Here is a 19,830-nt window from a genome sequence, read left to right on the forward strand (position 1 = left end):
CAGCTGGCTCAGCCCAGTTTTTCTGCAGCAAAGGCCTGTATTATTTGCCTTTCCTTCCCAGTTCCAGAAAGCAGATTAGGGCCAAATCTGAACAGATATGGTTAAGACACACTCTTTTCTACTGAAGAGGTTTGTTACATTTCCTTGCAGGGATTCTCACTAAATGAAAAATCCCCCACCAGTGGATAAGACGGAGAAAAAAAGCCCTATGGTTCTTCCCATCTCAGCCCTATCACTCATAACACCTTGCTGTCTCAGAGAGTAAGAACTGGGAGAGGAAGCTGTGGTCAAGGAATGAAATACGCACAGGGATACGTTTTTATCTAAAGTGTATGTCACCTCTCCATACTGCAATGGAAGACTGAGGGAGAGGTTCACAGCAAGTGGCTTTTAGAAGGGTGAAACCATTCCACAAAGGCTGTAAGGGAATCCTTTCTTCCTAGATCTACATCCACAGGCAAGTATCAGAACTGACAGAGAGAAAGTGAAATGAAGAAATTCTGCACAGTTCTGCCAGACAATACCTAAAATGATGATATACCAAATCAAGGCCTACTCCAATTTCACACTTAGTCTTTCTGAGAATGTTCTCTCCAGGAAAAGGACAGAGCTCAAAATCAGCAAAGTGCTTGCTAAATATCTGCTTTAAGTAGCTGACAGTCTGTTATTTATCTTACGGCAAGGTAAGGAAAGAGAAAATTGGTCTGCTAAATACCTGTGGAGGCTGAAGTTACTGGTGTGGTTACTGAAGATGTGGGTTGGCTTGTGGTAGTTGCAGTGGGTGTTGGTGTGGTGGTAATTGTCGTTGACTGCCGGGTTGTAGTAGTGGGCACAGTTGTTCCAGTGGTGACTGAAGATGCAGTTGGTGTTGAACTCGGTGTACTTGCAGTCCCACAAGGAATTTCATGCCATTCACAACAGTTCACTCTGATTTCATAATTATAGCAAAGATGCCATATACTTGAATCTTGCTCCTCATTTTTACAGATGAGTCCATACGTAACATTACATTCCACTTTTTGCCCAAGTTCCTCTAAGGTTTTATCAGGACTGTCTTTAGCCCTGCATTCAATATTTTCAGGAGCTGTACATATTTTGTTTCCATGTTCTTTTCTTATTTCTTCATAGGTTTCATAGTCACCACCATCTTCTTCAGGGTTACTAACATCAAACCACTCAGACCAATCACAGATTAATCCAAGGCATGGAGCTGCAAAAAAAGACGTAGGTTCAGTGGCAGAGCTCACAGAAGACATTCTGAAAAGGTTAATTTTGTATTCAGATCTATTAGTGACCAAAATAATGCATTTCAATTTGCCATTTTTGCAAGAGAAAAGAATTCTAAAATTGGTTAAATACGATCAGTTTCTTCAACAAGAAGCTTTGTATCAAAACAGAGTCACCAATCTGAAGCCTCTTTATACATCTCAATTTTTTGCAATTTCAGGCTTTCAAAGTATTTTTTTGGTTTATTTTGAAAATGTTTTTCAGTAGCGGCCACCTTTAATTTACTCATCATTTGACATCTTATGGTCAACCAGTTTTTATATTTAAAACTTACTTGTAGTTACTGGAGGACTTGTGGTAACTGAAATAGAAAAGAAAAAAAATTACTGCATCATCTGCAAGTTTCAGAAAAACATATAATGGTAGTTTTAAACATCCTAATTACAATTTTTCTGTGACTGCTGAGACAATTTCTATTATCCCCACAGAATACTCAAAAGATAGAATCCTATACATTTATAGTCACAATTTCTTCCATGAGGGGTAAATAAAGTCAGGGCATTAAAATCTTCCTCAGAGAAACGCAACAAAATTATTTGCAAGTATCACTCAATCTTTGTCAACTATAATAACTCTGCACACTTGTACATTCAATCTTTAAAGTATTTTCCTTAAGTAAAGTTATTTTAAAATCTGCATCTCTCTTGAAAACTTACCTATGGTGGTAATAGTACTTGTACCAGGAGAGGTTGTAATGGTTGAAGGTGAGGTAGTTAATGGACAAGGATAAGAACCTCCAGCAATTACAGATCCATTTTCTGCACAAACATATATTGTGCATATGTCGCCATCCTTTATTGTTGCAACAGTTTCTCCCACATCATAACTTGTTCCATTGATAACACAAGGACATCCTGCAAGAAAGAGTTCAGCATGCATGTTCTCTCTCTACCATGACTATTTGGAGAAGACCAAAAAAGCAAAACAGAAATAGAAGACAAAGGAAAAAAAAAAACAAAAAAAAACAACTGGAGGATTTGCCAAGGATACAAATATTTAAATGTACCATGCATGCTCCTTTGAGTGCTATACTTGGAGCTTAGATCTAGTGTCACATTAATTTGTCTTGTAAACTCTTGTAGTGAAATCCTCAAGTTTGGATGTGAGACACAGGAAGAAGAAATATAGTGTGTGATTGAAAGACTGAACAAGAAGTACTAGCATCAGGGTTCAACAAAATTGCTGTCAAAATTTCTTTTCCAGAAAGCCTTTGTAGAGATAGATATAGTGGTTCCATGGTTTCTCCACAATCTGCCCCCCTCCACTTTCTTAATTAAAAAAAACTAAAAACATTATTTACCTGGAATTGGTGAACATTCAATGGATCCTGAGGGGCGACAGATACTAAAAGCAAAAATTTCAAAAGTTAAAATGTTATAGATTAATGTTTAATGGCCAGCAGAGCCAAGATCACAGAAATGTAAAATTTTGTCACTTGATCTTCATTTATACTACTGGATATGTTTCTGATTGTAACGGCTTCTAATATTGCCTATCATTACCTCATTCAAACTAAGTCACCATTTGTATTCCTTAAGTGCAACATCTCGAACTATCATGAGCTGTTTTGTATTGCAAGATGCAATACCACAGTAATAACAGCTGCTCTTACGAGTAGTTGTGTTTTATTTATGTATTTATTTTTGTCTCTGAGCACGATGTGGATTCATAAATGTCAATTCCACCGTTAGTAAGGTTCTGGAAATGAACAATTAGGAGTCAATTACCTCCTTCAAGGATAATACAGATTATTTCAGACCACTGTGACTTCAAAATCTTTGTCTTAAATGAGAATACAGGGCAGAGAAGCCCCCCTCTTTCCAAAAAGTCACGAGAATCAAAAGACTGCTCCAGAAACACAATTAGGCTTTCTGCCATTGCATCATTTATGACATTTTCAAGAGTATATTTAATGATTCTACTAACAAACCTATCAGAAAGACACAATCATCTTGAAGTATGGATTACTATGGATCTGTAAAGCTATAGATGAAAAATTTTGAACTTGTATGTAGTATAAGTAGAACTTCCATTTGGAAGTAGAACTTCCATATATATATATGGAATATGTATATATATATATATATATATATATACACACATATATATACATATTGTATAATATAGAATATATTATATTCTATAAAATATATTTATATAGATTGTATAGAATATATAAGTTGCATCTCTACTTACTAAAAAACATGCTTGAGGCTCTATAAAGTAAAAGAGGGGCTCAGCATTCACAAATTATTTCCTGAATTATTTCAAATGTTTTTGCATTTTTACATACCATTTTGTACAGTTCTCTTCTGTTGGTATTTCTCCACCAATGATAACAGGATTACCGTTGTGGTAACACCAGCATTCATCTGCAGCCACACATTCTTTTGTCTCTTCATTATAAATGGGCTTTTCATGAGGGCATCTGGGATAGCAACCTGTTGATGGCAAGTAGCACAGAATACAGAGTGAAGAAAAGTATGATGAGTTAACTAAATAGCAGGGTATCCTCTGGAAGTAAACGATTCTCACTGAGCCAGGAATAGTTAAAGAGATCAAAAATTCTGAATCAAAACCAATCCTTGGACACTCAGCCTCTTCAAAAGGCTTAAGCAATCCTCATTGATAATACTGAGAGAACTAAATAAGAATTTACTCATGAAAACCAAGAAATATTTTTTCTTAGTTCAAAATACTGCAGCAACCTTTATGATCTATGGGAAACTAGTAATTTCAACACACACACAAAAAAAAACTGTCCTGGTTTCAGCTGGGACAGAGTAGTCTTACTTCACAGTGTATGATATGATGCTAGTTTTGCCAGGAGAATAACAATGTTGATAATAAACTGATGTTTTAGTTGTTGCTCAGCAGTACTGAGCAGAGCCAAGGCTGTTGAAGCTTCATCTACTGTCCTGCCAGTGAAGTGGCAGAGATGCACAAGAAGCTGGGAGGGAAGAGCTCCAGGACAGATGACCTGGACTGACCAAAGGGATATTCCATACCATACGAGCTCATCTGAATACATCATACAAATGAGGGGATTTGGCCAGGGCAGGGCTGCCACTGCTCAGGGACTGGCTGGGTATGGATCAGTGGGTGGTGAAAAACTGCACTGTGCATCACTCGTTTTGTAAATACACACACACACACACACGTTATCATCACTATTATTTCTCTTCCTGCTTTCTGTCTTAGTAAAAGGTTTTAATCTCAATCAACAAGTTTCACTTTTTTTCCCCAATTCTCTCTTCCAGAGTGCAGTGAATGAACAACTATGTAGTGCTGAGCTGCCTGCCAGGTTAAATCAGAACACAAACATACTGATTTTTCTACAGATATTAAAATGTGATCACCATGTCAAGAATCCCTTCATGAAAAATATGGATATGCATTCAATAATGAACATTCAATAATTAAGTTTTCACAATATTTGTTGGAATACTAGAACTTATTTATGTGTCATTGGTAGACTATGTATCTCTACCACAAACAAAAAAATTATCTGCATTTTTCCATCCCCTCAACCAGTGAAACAAATTCCATCTGCAAGTTGTAAATTATCTGTCAGTCCTCATTGCATTTCTCATGCAAATACACTTTTGTTCCTGCTTTTTATTAAACTTACCATCAGTTCAAGGATTAAAATCGCAAAACCAAACTTCTGGGAAGGACAAAAATACACCTGATTTATCCAACTTTATCATTTAGTAAAATAGAAGATACTTGTAATCTCAGTCATATTCCTGGACTACTGTAGTTCCCATAACACAAAATTCTTTTCCAGTTACCAAGCATACGAATAATGTTACAATTTAAAAAAAAAACAACCACCAGTAATTTATTTCTTTATCACGTAAAGGCTTTCCATTCCTTGAAAAGCTCTTAGATATGGTCAAAAATGGTGTAGTGGTGTAATAATCCCATGTTTCGGGATATTATCCAAGCAGAGACTTAATTTTAGGGCTGTTAGCAATGTAGCTACCACCCACTGGGGTTACTAAGTAATAGATTAAATTGTATGAAAATGTATTTACAACTAGACACACAAATTCAAGAGAACAGAATTAGAAATATGTTGTCAAGTTAAATGACTAATCCACAGTTGTTGAAGATATTTTGACAAAGTTTTATGAAATAGAAGACTGAAACAGCAAGGAATTTATTACCTTCCAGGTACGGAACTGAGAAGTTGGTGCTGACATTATAAATCATTCTGCAGGTCATGACATTGCTGCCACAAGGCTCGTAGTGCCATTCGCACTCATTACGAGGATTATAGTAGTCACAAAATATTGCTGATGAGAAAAAAGGAAAGCTGATTAAAAATACAGTTGTTACAATGAAGTTCAGCCCAGATGTTTGAACATAAAAGCTAAATTAATCCACAAGTTAAGCTTGCAAAATGATCTTGATACAGGATTTGTAGATAGACTTCCTTCTATTACATGTAAACATAGACTATATCAAAATTTGAGATTAAAATCTGGGATTTTGATATTACACCTAAGCTGCAGGATGAGAACAAATGTTTGATTAAAACCACACAAAACAATCAAGAATTAGTGTTTATTTATATTTCTAACGAAGGGTAAATTTCTGTGAGCTTTTTTCCCCTATCTACTAGCAAATTCATAAAATCTCTTGCAGTATATATATTCAAAGTAGCTCTATCTTGCTGTATGACATGGGCTGAGTAACCTCCAGCAGGTCAGGAACAAGCATATGAGATATTATGGATACAACATTAAAATATGTTGTCCACATTGTTGGACATGTTGTAGTTGACTATGGATAGAGGAAGGAAATTTTCTGTATCACCAACTTCTTACACTTGAAAACTTAAACTTAGCCTTAATTTTGAACCAGAATAAATTTTTACAATTACATTGCCATTTCTGGCATTAAGAATCTCAGAATTTGGTTTTGAACACTTTTTTGGAGGGGAAGAAAAATACAATTTAAATATTGACTTACATTATTTTATGATTTCTAGTATGAACACTATGAATGGACGTTTCTTAATACAGTCAATACTGATTAGGTTCACCTACGCAAGAGTACTTCCATATACTTAAAAAAAAAGCCAATTCTGAATCATTTGTGCAAACAGAAGAAAGACAACAGGAGCTGCAGTTTGCCAATTATCAAGCAAAACAAAAGGACCACTTATAACATCTAGCCTTAAAACTCCTAAAGCCACCATCACCTCTCAAAAATAAAACATAACTGCTATAAAAAATTTACTAATTCTGTCTGTTCCCTGAAATGTCATGAAAATAAGTCACAAGGGCAAGCACAGTCCTGCAGTATTCATAATTTATTTAATAGGATCCCTGACAGCAGACAGAAAGATACAGTTGTGTTTAGCTGTTACTCACGGCATATATCCGGACTTCTCCAGAAAACACAGGCCTGAGCCTTGGTACATTCTTGTGCATATGCAGCAACAGCAGAACAGAAGCAATCACAGTCTCCACCGCTGTCACAAGAGCAAGCATCATGAACACAAGCATCATAGAAAGGAGAGGGGTTCACCTATTGGAAAAAGAAATGATGCCACAGTTCATCTCCAAACTAATAAGCCTGAGACATCTCTTGAGATAACGGGAACTGAGCTGGACAGGAATGAGAACGTTTCTAAGAACTACTGAACAGCATAGGCTAGAAATTGTTTCATGTATTTAGTATGAAGTAATATAACATCTTTGCATTTCATAACAAATACAAAGCAAATAATTTTGTGTTTGCCAGTTTTTGGAGTTCATCCAGTCACATATTAGGAAAACATTCCACTATTTTTGCTTGGGATCAGAAAAAGAGAAATTTGGATTGGATTTTAGGTCCTGAAGAAATCAATACAGAAACACATATTAAGTCAGTGAAAATCTTATTTCTTCGTGACTTTTCCACCATGAAATAAAAACAAATTGTTGTTTATACTGGTATACTTCAGGGGAGAGACAAGATACAGAGATGTGCTGTGACAATTTATAGCATAGTGCTAATAGTCAAGCTTGTTTAAACTTCACAGTCAGCGATTTCCAAGTAAATCACTTCTGAAGTTTGAATATTAACAGGCGCAACAGTCTCTCCAGCAGTCACGTTTCAAGTACAGTATGTGGTTCTGCCACAAGATGAGTCTGATGACTGCAGGACCTCTCAGAATTTATAGCTGTGACATTTTCTCTACAAGAAATGGTACAACTGCAGCAGATACCTATTCAAGCTAGATTGACAAAGCTAACCTGCACAGCAGTAACAGCAAAAAAGTGGTGATAAATATGAGGTCTGAGATTTGAGTCTGGCACCTCTGCTGACGAAGTTCTACTCAAACTGCTTTGACAAAGGCTAGCTGAAATGTGCTGACACTTCTAGCTATACTGAAGACTTAGCTGAAGATATGTCTGCTTAACTATTTCTTCATTCATATTCCTGCAGTGACAGAAATGCACTGTGCTATCCCATCACTTACTGCCATCTACAAACCTTGGAATGACAAATTTTGAAGATTTCACTCAGGATAAGGCTGCATTCTTTCTCTGCCCAGGACTTGCGATGTGGTTTCAGATCACAGGGTTTAATCTCTTCTGTGACATCAGGGCACACAGATGACTGTTTCCAGGAATTCCCAAACTCCAAAGCACTTGTCTCTTGCAGCCCACTCCTGCTTGTAAAGTCGTTGTTGGACTTGTCATCAAAGTTGCCACACAGACCACACACTTTCCCCTGTAAAAGGAAATGACAATATCCATGGCTATTAAATATATCATGGAAGTGAGAAACAGACTCTATCATAAAGTTGGAAAACAGCATTCACATTGAAAAGTACAACAGATTCTCCCTGTAAATGATACGTTTTCATCTTTACTTGTAAATCATTTACACAGAAATTAAACTTTCATTTGACTATGTACTCAGCAAACTACTCAACAGCCCTTCCTTAAAACCAACTGTACCTACTGTATTTCTGTCTCCGTGTCCCTTCATTCCACTTAAAAGACTGAAGAGTGACTAAGCTTCTTTCAGCTGAGAAGAATGAATTTATTTTCCTTTATTTTCCATTATTCTCAATTATAACATAAATACTATTAATATAAACATGAGAGAATTTCATTATGTAACTGGCATCACTTCTTTATCCACAAAAACAAAAAAAGCACTGATTTTTCTTGAAAGAAAGAATTTAGCAACCTAACTATAGTAGTGAATTTTCGATAGTGCTGATAAAGGCACACCAACTTTCTGAAGGAATAGCCTGATCCTGTTATGAAACTCCGCACCACCTCATTTAGCACAATGAACACAGCACTCCATAATTCAGCATGCTGATTTTCAGAAATCTGACCCATCTCCAGACATTGCGTGGGAAGTCTGGTTTTAACTCGGGGCTCAGATTCTGAGCACATACACAGCCAATTCAGAACCCCATGAATTACTCTGGGTGCCTGGCTCTTATTATTCACAAACTCAGAAGGTCTTAGACACTTAGCCTTAAAGCAATCATATGCTATTCACATTCTGTCATGTAAGAAACTCTAGTAGAACTGCACCAAGATGTTTTAGGAATATCAGCTAATCATCAGTGCGCAGAGATGTAGGATTAAACTCACAGTCAGAAAAGAAGATCATCTGTGTTTCATTATCTCACTCATACTTCTGTTTCAGAAAAAGACAGAGAGATTCTAACTTACTTTATAGGCAGGAGTCAGTTTGATGAAAACGGTGGTCTTCTTATCCCAGATAAGCATCACACCATTGCTAGCTTCAATAACAAGGTAGAGACCTACTGTCTTGTTCTGGTAATACACATCATCACCAACATCTCGCTGAATTTCTTTATAATCCTTGTTCTCCAACTTCAGTTCAGTTTTCTAAATGGTAAAAAGATGAGAAAAAGAATAACACTAACTTCTGTGATGAAATAAATAATTAAATACTCATAAGGATACAGCTCAGACTGAAACTAAGGGCTCAGAGTCTGTTGGATGACTTTTTCCAGGATGACAGAAAGCAATGTAGCACCTTTGTTTGAGACGACTTGAACAGACTTCAGTAACTGAGAATCTACAGCTTTACACATTACTTTGACAGGGTCTTTCATCTTTACCTATTATAGCTGGCTTTGTATCTTTGCATATACTTGGAGCGCTATTTTCTTGAATTACTTGAATATACACTCACTGAATACTCATTACTCACCCCTATAAACATTTTAATGGCCTTTGAGCAGGTGACTCCTGTAGTTCCACAAGGAACGTTCTCTGTGATGATACTGAATGAGCCACCAGAATTTTTGTCACCACAATAATCCTGTGGATAAATGAACAAATGAGCACCAAAAATTGAGTAGAATATTTCAACTCTATTTCAATTTAATAATAATAGTTATAAACACAGGCATATCCACAGTGTATAAATTTTTACTACCTCAGTACATATGTTTTTACAGATGCACAAACAGATGCACATACATCTCAGCATGTATTTAGTATGCAAAGTCTCATGTATAACAAAACCTGGGAAACAAGCAGTACAACAAATCAAACAAGGAACATATCTTCAGATTTTTGTTTTGTACACTCAGACTTTTTGCTTATTTCAGATTATGATGATAAACTGTTAACTCTCACTATTAACTAGTCCTTTTACATGCAATTTATGAATACTGTAAAATTAGAAAACAGTCACAACTCGACTATGCTAAGCATACGGAATTTATCTTGGCATAACCTGGGATCATCTCAGGAACAGTGATAACAGTCAGTAAGAAATAACAAAATCAGAAAGGAAAACAGATCTTGAAGGCAACTGGAAAGCACTCTAAGATTCCAGTTCCGTTCTGATGAGCATTACCTGAGTAGCCACATATTCACAACTTCCATCAAAGTCATAGAATTTTCCATCAAAGGTGATATAATGGCCACTTCCATATATCATGCAAGTCCCATAGCACACGTTTTCAGTGCAGCTCCAGATACCTTTCTGGCAGGTACTAGAAGAGAGTGAGAGTTGACCTTTCAGATCTCACCAACAGCATGTTGCTTAGAAAACTGCAGAACATACCTGATACCTGATTCATGATAATGTGCACAACATCCATTTTGGTTTTACTTAGTGTCTTATATATCAAATGCAATAGTTTAGCCTATTTTAAGTTTATAACACGACCTTTAGCTCTGGCTCTGACATATTTTAGGTTGGTTAGTGATTATGTCTAAAAACTGAATACACTTTCCTAATAAGAGATGCCTACTGAAAGCAGAAGTTGCTAGTTACCCTAATATTTTCCTTACAATCTGTATTTCCTCAAACAGAAAAATATATGCCTGAAAATAAAGGCTTCATACCTGCAGCCACCATAACCACTGCATGACTATTAATTTACTGTGTGGAATATGTTCTAGAAAAGAATATAGAAAACCAACATACCAGGTGTTGCAGTCCACTGATATGCTCTGTCCGTGGTTATACCAGTCGTTGTTATGAATACATGGGCAGTCTTCTTCCACAACACAGCCCCCTCTACCATCATCAAACAGACCTTCAGGACACACGCAGCCTGAGACACATTCACTTTGATACTAAGTAATATAAAGAAAAATTGGTACTTTAGGAATAAGCACTGAATTTTTCTTTCAATTCTTCACTTCATTTTGGTACAAAAAACATTTATAACCAAATAGTCCCATGACAAATTGTTTTATAAGTTTTTTCTTTGTAGGCTCTTAAGGTATTTTGTTCTATTTTTTGTTTATGTTTTGTTTGTAAATTTGAATTATATTTTAGTTGGTGGTACATCTCTACTGAACTCCTTTTTGATTTTATTATGCTTATGTGGGAAGGTAAAGAGGAGTGGAATTGCAGTGATACTGATAACAGATTGAAATCATTGGGGAAAAAAAAAAGATGCAAAGAAAGGAAAATGAGAATTGCTAGTTGCAATTGCTTTTTCTGAAATGCTCTGTTGACTAAAGAAAATGTAGCATGGAGAATAACTGAATACATACAAGATCAGTTTGAGAAGCACCACAGCGAAGTTGTACAGGTGTTTGTGAAGTCCAGTCTGGGGATGTGTTGCAATCAAAGTAGGTTTTGTTTGAAGAACATTCTGTTACACCTGAAAGGTATATTAGGTTGATTTAGGTGAATCAAGAGAAGCCAAAACAAATGTGAAGGGTGGTAGTCACTGAGACACAAATCCTAAGTAATATCTATCCTTGTGGAAAAAAAAAAAAACGTCTATCCTTGTGAAGACAGAACAAAGTGAAAATGCACAACTGTTTCACAGTAAGAGAAAAAAACGAACAAGCAAAACAAATAAATGGAGAATTGAAGAGGAAAGTGCAATCTGGGGTTTGAGGAGCTTGGGTTGTTTTTGTTTCTTTTTTTCTCTGTATTTTACAGAACGTCACTTACTTTTCATTGTCGTTGTCACTGAAGTACATTGGACCTTTGCATTTCGGCAAACGCTAGGAAAGAAGTGAAGACAGAAATTCAGAACCATGTAAGCTCAGTGTCTTCAATTTCAGTCTTAGGATTAGACATCCTGCATAACTGATGATATTTCAAGGTGAACTCTACTGAAATGCACTCAATGAATTCTCACTTGTAGAAAAGGTGTGGAGAGATTTTAGTCATAATTCATAAAGGTGGTGTTTTAAGGAATGAATGCTATTCTATTAATCAATGCTTTGCAATGACTCAGTAAACAGACAATAATTTAAACCAAAGCCTTAATTTGGATAACGCAATAAATTTTCATGCCTGTTCAACTCATACACTGCATTGGCTTGTATCTTTTCTTACCCTCTTTAGGAGAGAAGGAAGTATTTCACATTTTGCACTTATGATTCATTCAGTAAACAGTTGTCAGAGGGTTCATCAAGATTGAAAATTCTAGGCTCGTGAAAGCGGCTCTCAAATGATACACTAAATACCGATTAAGGGGACCTTCCTCCAGTGGAAGACAAGTAATTGGTCTCTGACAGAAAGGCAAATAATAAAACACAAAAGCTAGCCTTTCATCTTCCTTTTTCCTTTTGCTCAAAAAAGACCTATTGACAGTACCACTTCAGGTTCACATTTACTTGTGAAAGCCAGTAATAACAACTCAAAACAAAGCTGTACTTGTCAATTATTAATAAACTACATTGCAACGGAAGATATTTTGCTCAACATGAAGATAGTGTGAATCATGTTACAAGTGTTTGTTAGAGCATAATTAATAGCCAAATGGCTTACACTTAAAAAACAATTTAAAAAGGGCTTTTATCCCAACAAACAGGAAGATGCAATAAAACATACCAACGCTCTCCATCTTTTACAACGTAATCCCCAGGTTCCAGATACGACCCCTTGTAATAGCATGGGCATTTGGAGATGGGCACACACGTATCCTCATTATCCAAGTATGTATCATCTGGGCAGCCACAGCCATCCACAGGAGCAAAGTCTTGCAAGCAGTACTTTTCACCATCAGCAACGGAACGACAGGTTTGCTGGCACATTGTAAGATTATAGAGGAAGACTTGATTTCCTGGGCAAGAGGACACTTCAGCAGCTGGAGGGGAAAAAAGCAAATTCATATAAAAGAAGTGCAAGGAAATCTTGATGTTTCTATTTTGGCTACTTTGTCTGTGCAGCATGTAATGATAAAAGTATTCCTTTTCATTTTACTGAAGTACAAGTTACCATAACTAATAAGTAGTACTACTCTGATTTAGTTTATCAGGTGAAGATTTGTTTTTAACCACTACCAACAGTAACTAATTTCATACTCATTTATTTCACATATTGACAACCAGAAACAGAGCACACTAAGACAAGCTCCTATTCCCACCAATATTGCTGAAAAGCAAAGACAATTATATGCAAACACAATGTAAAAGCTACAATCTATTCCTGTGGATGAAGTCACTTAATCAAAGATCAAAATAGCATTATTTAAAGTAGGGAAAGAAGGTGAAAGTGAAAAATACTGCTTTCTAAGTTTTCTAAAAAATATGTGTCACAAACAAATAAAAGCTGAAATCCTGTTCATTTCTGGTGGCTAATTAATTTCATAGGGATCACAGTTTCATTACTTACAGCAGACACTTTGTCTCCAGCCACCCAGTATGATCCCTTTGAAAGCACAAGCTCTTGAATAAGAGGACAGGGCAGCACACAAGCACTCCTCACTGTCCTTGCAGAGGCAGGTATCATATTTACATCTCTGAAAAGAGAATGAAAGGGTCAAAAAGATCACAGAAAAATAACTGGCTGTTCCAACTTGGTTGCTATAAAATATCGTGCGCTCTTTCTCCATTGTTGTTTTTATTAATTCCTGTGATCAGAGAACTATGGAAGGAATGGATAACGCCCAGAGACTGAAAGTGTTGCTTCATTTCATTCAGACTAAAAAGCCACGCCTCATGAAGCTTTATAAAGTAGCCTGCCTCCTAACAACACTTTCCATAAAGGATTTTGATATCACCCTTTCTCAGTTAGAACTTAGAAAGGCAGAGATCCATAAAAATTAAAAATTATAATGGCAAACTGTCAACCAGATCTATGAAGATTTTCAAAAACCTTGAGCTCAGATTGGGTACTAAGAACATTGCAAAGACAGGAATCTGTGAGTGTAAGCATCACTTACACTTCTGTGTATACCTGTATCTGTTGAATCTTTCTTCTATGTACACTATGCTGCTTGACTGACAGCTGCAAAAACTTTGCCAGGTTTTATGGTCACATTATTCAGTAATGCCTCAAACATTTGAGCAATGATAAATGTCTCCATCACCCATCTGAAACAAAGGAGTACTAAGAAGAGCACAAGATTACAATACCTTGTAGTATTCTGCAGGATCAATGACTGAGTGACAACTTGCAAATGGGCCCTCTGAGTTTTTCAGCAAAGAACACCAATGCTCAGCATAATTTGCTGGAAAAAAAAAAAAAAGTATTACATAATTATATTAATTACATTCACTCATCTCCCTTGTGCTACGTCTAGTTATATTGCTACATCAATATATTGTTACATCAAATAATTGCAATGTAACAATACAGATGAGAGGACTGTGAACTCTGCGGAGTGGAGGAACTACATGCAGTCACTGTGCACATACTTCCACTCTATGATTCAGATATCTAGCATTAGACACAATCATAAAATCAAAAATTGTATCTTACTGCTGCAAATAGATTTGTGACAGCTCTTATCATTTGCGGACCATCACTGCCAAGTTAGACAGAAGAAGAAATAATACTACAATGTACAACCTTCCTTTCTGGATAAAAAGAAAAAATTAGAATGACCTTGCTTCCCTGTCTTCTAGCTCTGGATTCCTTTTGAATCACAACTTAAACTTTCACTCCAATTTGATGTGAAATCAGTGCTTGGTATGCATACATACTTAAATAATTATTAATTTGACGGTCCTCTAAAGTACGTCAATGCCACAGTGCAACTCTTCTACTCCAGTTGCAGTAATATACAGCAGCTCATTTGTCTTATGATGCTCACCACTTTCAATGCTGAGACTGCAGGGGTCTTCCAGATTTTCTTCTTGGTCTGCACAGGTGGACTGAGCTTTCCATGTGTTAGCAAAGGCAGATCCTGTAGCTTCTACCAACCCACTGGTTGTTTTAAAGTCATCACCTTCCATTCCATTAAAATTTCCACAAAGACCTATTGAAAAAGTAAACATTTTCCCTATTACTCATTCTCATTCTGCAAGGGAAAGAGACAGCTGATTATAAACGCTGGAGATAGAAGCTAATTCTTCATCCTCAACACTGATGCTTACTGTAAGTACTGAAGGTTTAGGAGATCTATTTGAAACCTAAAATCTTGAAGATGAATAGCCCTCATGACGGTATCTTTGCCTCAGGAGATCATCCCCATAGTCTGATATTAGCAAGCAATTCTTCACTGTAAGAGTGGCGAGGCACCAAAGTAGGTCGCTCAGAAAAGTTCTGAGTTTCCCATCCCTGGAAATTGTCAAGGCCAGGCTAGCTGGGGCTCAATGGGACAATGTGATCTAAGGGAAGATGTTCCTGCCATTGCAAGAGGGTGAAACTAGATGAACTTCAAGGTCCTTTCAAACTCATACCATTACGTAAGTCTATGAATTACCACCCATGTGAAGAATATATGAGTCAACAGCTGCGGAAATGCATGCTTTGCTTCCTATTTCAGTGGACACTTGCCTTGAAGGTCCTGGACTGTCTGATTTGCTGTCACAAAGAGTTGCATGACTGGAGACAACTGAATCTGCAGTTGAAGCCCAAAAGAAGTATGTACAACGAGGTAGTAAGAAGATGGCTTGAAAACTGAGAAGCTAGCTGAAAAACAAAATAAGAACTGTGTTGTGAACACACACACAGATTGCTGAAAGAAACAATTTTTATTAATTTCGTAACCTAAAGATTAGAAAAAAATCATTTGATTTAGATCACACACTGCCTTTTTTATATTGCTTTCATATGGAAAAAGGATGATGGTCTATAAATTAATATCACTGCCTCAGAACAATTTGCAATGACAGACTATGACTCAGCCTAAATATCTCTGAGAAAGGGAACAAGGAGATGTTATATCAAATGCAAATATGCCTTAGTTGGTTATAAGGTAATAAAAAACCACAGGATGCTGTGGATTTTTTTTATATTCTATATGAATAGCATAGCATAAACCAGCCATAATAGAACAATCGCTAGAACTGACATTTAAAATCAGTAGAGGAATTGGGTTTCCTAGTTATCGATAATTTCCTATAGCAAATCTATTATTATGTGCCCTATTTATTAGATGGTCTGTTTTATCGCCTAGAACAGTTTAATTTCTCTGAACTTGTAGCTAAGATGTTGTAATTGCTTTTAGACAAGCACTCACAACTGCCCTTCCATGAATAAATACTGTGTCAATGTGCAGCATGAGCATATCTAAAAAGGAGTGATAGAATGTAAAAGCTCTACATTAGTTTCAGAAATTGCTGCAGGACACACAGTTGCTGTTTGATAATTACATCCCACCAGAACTTAGGCTTGTGAATTAGGCCATATGAGTCATATTCTGAAAGTGCCTGAGTCTACTGATTATATAAAAAGATGCAGGTATCCCAAGCTAGAAGGGAAGATAACAGGGTTCCACATAGTACATCTATCTTCCCTGCTTTGGTCAATGTAGCACTTATCTTCTGCCAGGCTTTCTGCCCATGGACAAAAAAGGCGTGGAGAGGAAGTGGGAGCTTGAGTTGTATTAACACTGAGAGCCAGAATATGCCCACATCACATACTCAGAAAATTCTAAATACCCCTCTTCTTAGGGAAACTGACTTACTCAATTTAAGTTTAAGCCGTGAAAATTTCTCTTTCCCGAGTTACATGCCAAAATATATTCAAGCTGAATCAAAACAAGTGAAGGGATTTTTTTCCAGTGATCACCTGCATACATCAATCTGTCCATGGAATTGTCAGTGGAAGCTATCAAGCCACATTTACCTCAAAATCATTCCAAATACACTTAATTCTTCTTTCAACATCTGAACAAATTCCATATGCCTGTCTCCAACTTTTGGCTCCGAAAAAGTACAACCTTGTCTGGAGTACCAGCTTCATGACAACATGCAAGGCTGTGGTCCTTACCTGACACATGAGGCACATTCACTGTCATCTCATTCAGTGACACACTGCCATCCGATCTGAAAACCACCACCTGTATGAAAGGAAACGGGACTGATGAGGTTCCAGATACTGAGAAGAACAAAAATTGATAGAAAAGTAACTTTTTAAGAGCAGAGAGTGAAGACAAAATATTTTGCACGTTCAGACTGTGGCTAGAACTTAAAATCTATGAGAGGAAGAATCTGTCTTAAAACTGAATGTGGCAGTGGGCATGTACGACAGAAGTAAGGCTTAGTCTTCCTATTTAGAGTTTGATTACATCTGCCTATAACAATATATAGCAAGCAATAAAATGAGTTGTCATTTTTTAAACACTGTGGTTATACAAACAGAAGAAAATATTGGGACTTCAGGATATATAAATAGTTCTGGTTTCCTACAAAAGCAAAGGTAATGGTAAATGTAATGGTTTAGTATGATTCTGTTGCAGTAAGAAAGTAGTTTGTTAAGCTCCCTCATAAAATGCCAGTTTGTACATACAGTGACAAAAAAAATGGTTTTCTGATTTGGTTTTTTAATTTTGCTGATAAGGGCATAGGAGAGCCAAAACATGGGAGAAAAATCATGTTTACATATGTAAAATTATGTGTAAACATAATACAGGTATTCCCATATCCAAACATAATACTTAAGTAAATAAGATGACTTTACATGAATATGAATCAGAAATGCAAAACAGCACTAAAGATTTCCCATCACTATCATTTACATTATTAATGAATTAAATACAAACAGAAGAAGGTTGGATTGTACAAACATTCAAAGTTTGGATGTCTTCTGAAAAAGACTCAATTAGATCTACGAAATCAATCTGAAGAAAAGTAAAATACCACAAGCGGAGGAAGGATGGCACTTTTTTTTTCTCACCAGCCTGGAAGATGGTGAGACATGGCAGAGAGCAGAGAAAGGGGAAAATGTTAGCTTATTTGTATTTCAGCATTTGCTCAGCTGAGGCCTATTCTGAATTCCTGAGGTAGAAGCTTTAGTTTTTTATCAGCCTTTCTGAGCTCTGTTATCCACCCCCTTCAGATGATTTTGGAAAACTCTGGGATGTTTGCTAATTTTCAAAACACCCAGCAGAACTCAAACAACACCTACATTTTTTTTGTCATCTGCTAGCAGCACAACAGTCTTCAAACAGGTCTGTCCGTCTGTAGAGCCACAAGGAGCCAGCTCTGCCAGGAGGGCATCAGTATTATTCACAGCACTCTACAATCACAGGGAAATAAATGCCCATTAGTCCAATAAAAAATCTCTCATGCAACACGATTTCCAAAATTAAGACTAAAGCCACTGGTTACAACAGCAATTGCTGTAGAACTTAGCTATTAAAACCTCAGTTTTAGCACAAGATGAACTTTCTCTCTCTCTCTCTCTCAAAAAAAAAAAAAAAAAAGAAGAAAAGGAATGGTACAGTTTCTAGCTCAACAAAATTTTGGAAAATACGCACCAGATATTTTAGGGACAAATGAATGAAATAGCTGTCAAACTCTTCTCCCTAGCTTACTTTGACACACAGACACAGATACAGCTATAACGGATCTGACTGAGACATTCTAATCCTGAGAACTGCAGAGTTTTTGCTGCCTACCCTTCCATGCAGTCAGCATGCTTCTTGATATATATGAAAGACTGCTAAGTGACTAAGTAAGACATCCGTCGCAGTAAGTGCCCAAGTTCTCCCATGGGGCAATAATAGCCCATCCTTAATCTTCCACTGAGGCTGTTAACATTTCTGCTTCCCTCATTCCATGAAAGTGGAATAAAGCAACGATTCACACCTATTACATATGAGTGCACAGACGCATTTAATGTGTGAGAGAAAAGCTCTACAGTACACCGTACCTTGGCCAACACATAGTAACAGTCTCCATGGAAGGTGTATTTCTTCCCATCAAAGGTTGTAATATGGGAACCTCCTTCCACTGAACATGTGCCTGGACAGGGTAAATCTTGGCACGTCCATCTGCCTGAATCACAGGTGCTATAAAACAATAAATAATCCAGAAATACATGTGTATGTTGTAGGAACTGAGAGCACTGAAAGCATCTGTACAGCCAGCAAATAGCAAACTATACCCAGGTGTTTTAAATTTTAAAAATTAAAAATTTGACCACTCCCTAAAGATTTCTCTCATCACATGGCATAAATACAAGAAAATCTTTCAGAAAACCTGTATAGACATATAAAATAAACATAAGTTCAGAATGTATTCAGGAAGTCATCTACAACTAAGTGAAAGATTGAAAAGGACAGACACACATACAGCTGAAGAAAGGTGAACGACGGTGATGATCCTTACCATTCTTCACACTCATTGCTAATGGTTTCTCCAGGTGAATACCCCTTTCCATGGAGTTTGCAGTAGCACTCGCTAACAGGTACGCAGCCATTTTCATTGATATCATCATACACAGTTCCTGTAAAGCAAAACAGCAAACTATTACAGCTGCTTCTGAAATCCGCAGTTTCCACAGAAGAGAAACACTAAGACTGGAGACACACTCAGCCTGACACAGAAAACAAAGGCTGAGGTTACCAAAAGAGAAGAGAAGCATTTTGACTTTTTTGTTACATAAGACACGTGGAGAATACTTTAAGCCAGCTTTGAAATTCTAAGTCGATCCATTTACATAATTACACACAAATGAAAAACCATATATGAACAATTTCAAAAATATTCATGGCATACTGTGAAGGCTACCACTGTAATTTTTTTTCTAAGATTGACAATAAGTCTTAGAATTTCACTCAAAATAATTAGCAGCAGTAGTAACTTTTTAGATATAATTTGTCTTCATCTAATATTTTAATTATGACCACCTTTGCTAGTGCTCCTAGGTTTTGTTCTTGTTTTATTGTTT

At 36.6% G+C, this 19,830-nt stretch overlaps 1 protein-coding gene across 3 annotated transcripts in view; it reads right to left on the bottom strand.

Annotated features, from left to right (window-relative positions):
• The window catches only part of MUC2 (mucin 2, oligomeric mucus/gel-forming), a 114,678-nt gene that overhangs the window by 52,570 nt on the left and 42,278 nt on the right, over positions 1-19,830 (bottom strand). For all 3 annotated transcript variants that reach the window (XM_048950123.1, XM_048950122.1, XM_048950125.1), the window contains 23 exons: positions 19,269-19,386; positions 18,811-18,949; positions 18,064-18,174; positions 16,927-16,996; positions 15,490-15,624; positions 14,804-14,968; positions 14,124-14,218; positions 13,381-13,507; positions 12,598-12,853; positions 11,710-11,762; positions 11,301-11,410; positions 10,723-10,874; positions 10,147-10,285; positions 9,493-9,603; positions 8,985-9,164; positions 7,780-8,019; positions 6,672-6,828; positions 5,460-5,588; positions 3,581-3,728; positions 2,588-2,631; positions 1,944-2,141; positions 1,562-1,588; positions 716-1,210 (listed from right to left, as the gene is read on the bottom strand). In XM_048950123.1, coding sequence (XP_048806080.1) covers positions 716-1,210; positions 1,562-1,588; positions 1,944-2,141; positions 2,588-2,631; positions 3,581-3,728; positions 5,460-5,588; positions 6,672-6,828; positions 7,780-8,019; positions 8,985-9,164; positions 9,493-9,603; positions 10,147-10,285; positions 10,723-10,874; positions 11,301-11,410; positions 11,710-11,762; positions 12,598-12,853; positions 13,381-13,507; positions 14,124-14,218; positions 14,804-14,968; positions 15,490-15,624; positions 16,927-16,996; positions 18,064-18,174; positions 18,811-18,949; positions 19,269-19,386 — 3,399 coding nt within the window. The remainder of the gene's footprint in view (positions 1-715; positions 1,211-1,561; positions 1,589-1,943; positions 2,142-2,587; positions 2,632-3,580; positions 3,729-5,459; positions 5,589-6,671; positions 6,829-7,779; positions 8,020-8,984; positions 9,165-9,492; positions 9,604-10,146; positions 10,286-10,722; positions 10,875-11,300; positions 11,411-11,709; positions 11,763-12,597; positions 12,854-13,380; positions 13,508-14,123; positions 14,219-14,803; positions 14,969-15,489; positions 15,625-16,926; positions 16,997-18,063; positions 18,175-18,810; positions 18,950-19,268; positions 19,387-19,830) is intronic.

The sequence above is a fragment of the Lagopus muta genome, chromosome 6 (assembly GCF_023343835.1).
Source record: "Lagopus muta isolate bLagMut1 chromosome 6, bLagMut1 primary, whole genome shotgun sequence".
In the NCBI taxonomy this organism is placed as follows: domain Eukaryota; kingdom Metazoa; phylum Chordata; class Aves; order Galliformes; family Phasianidae; genus Lagopus; species Lagopus muta.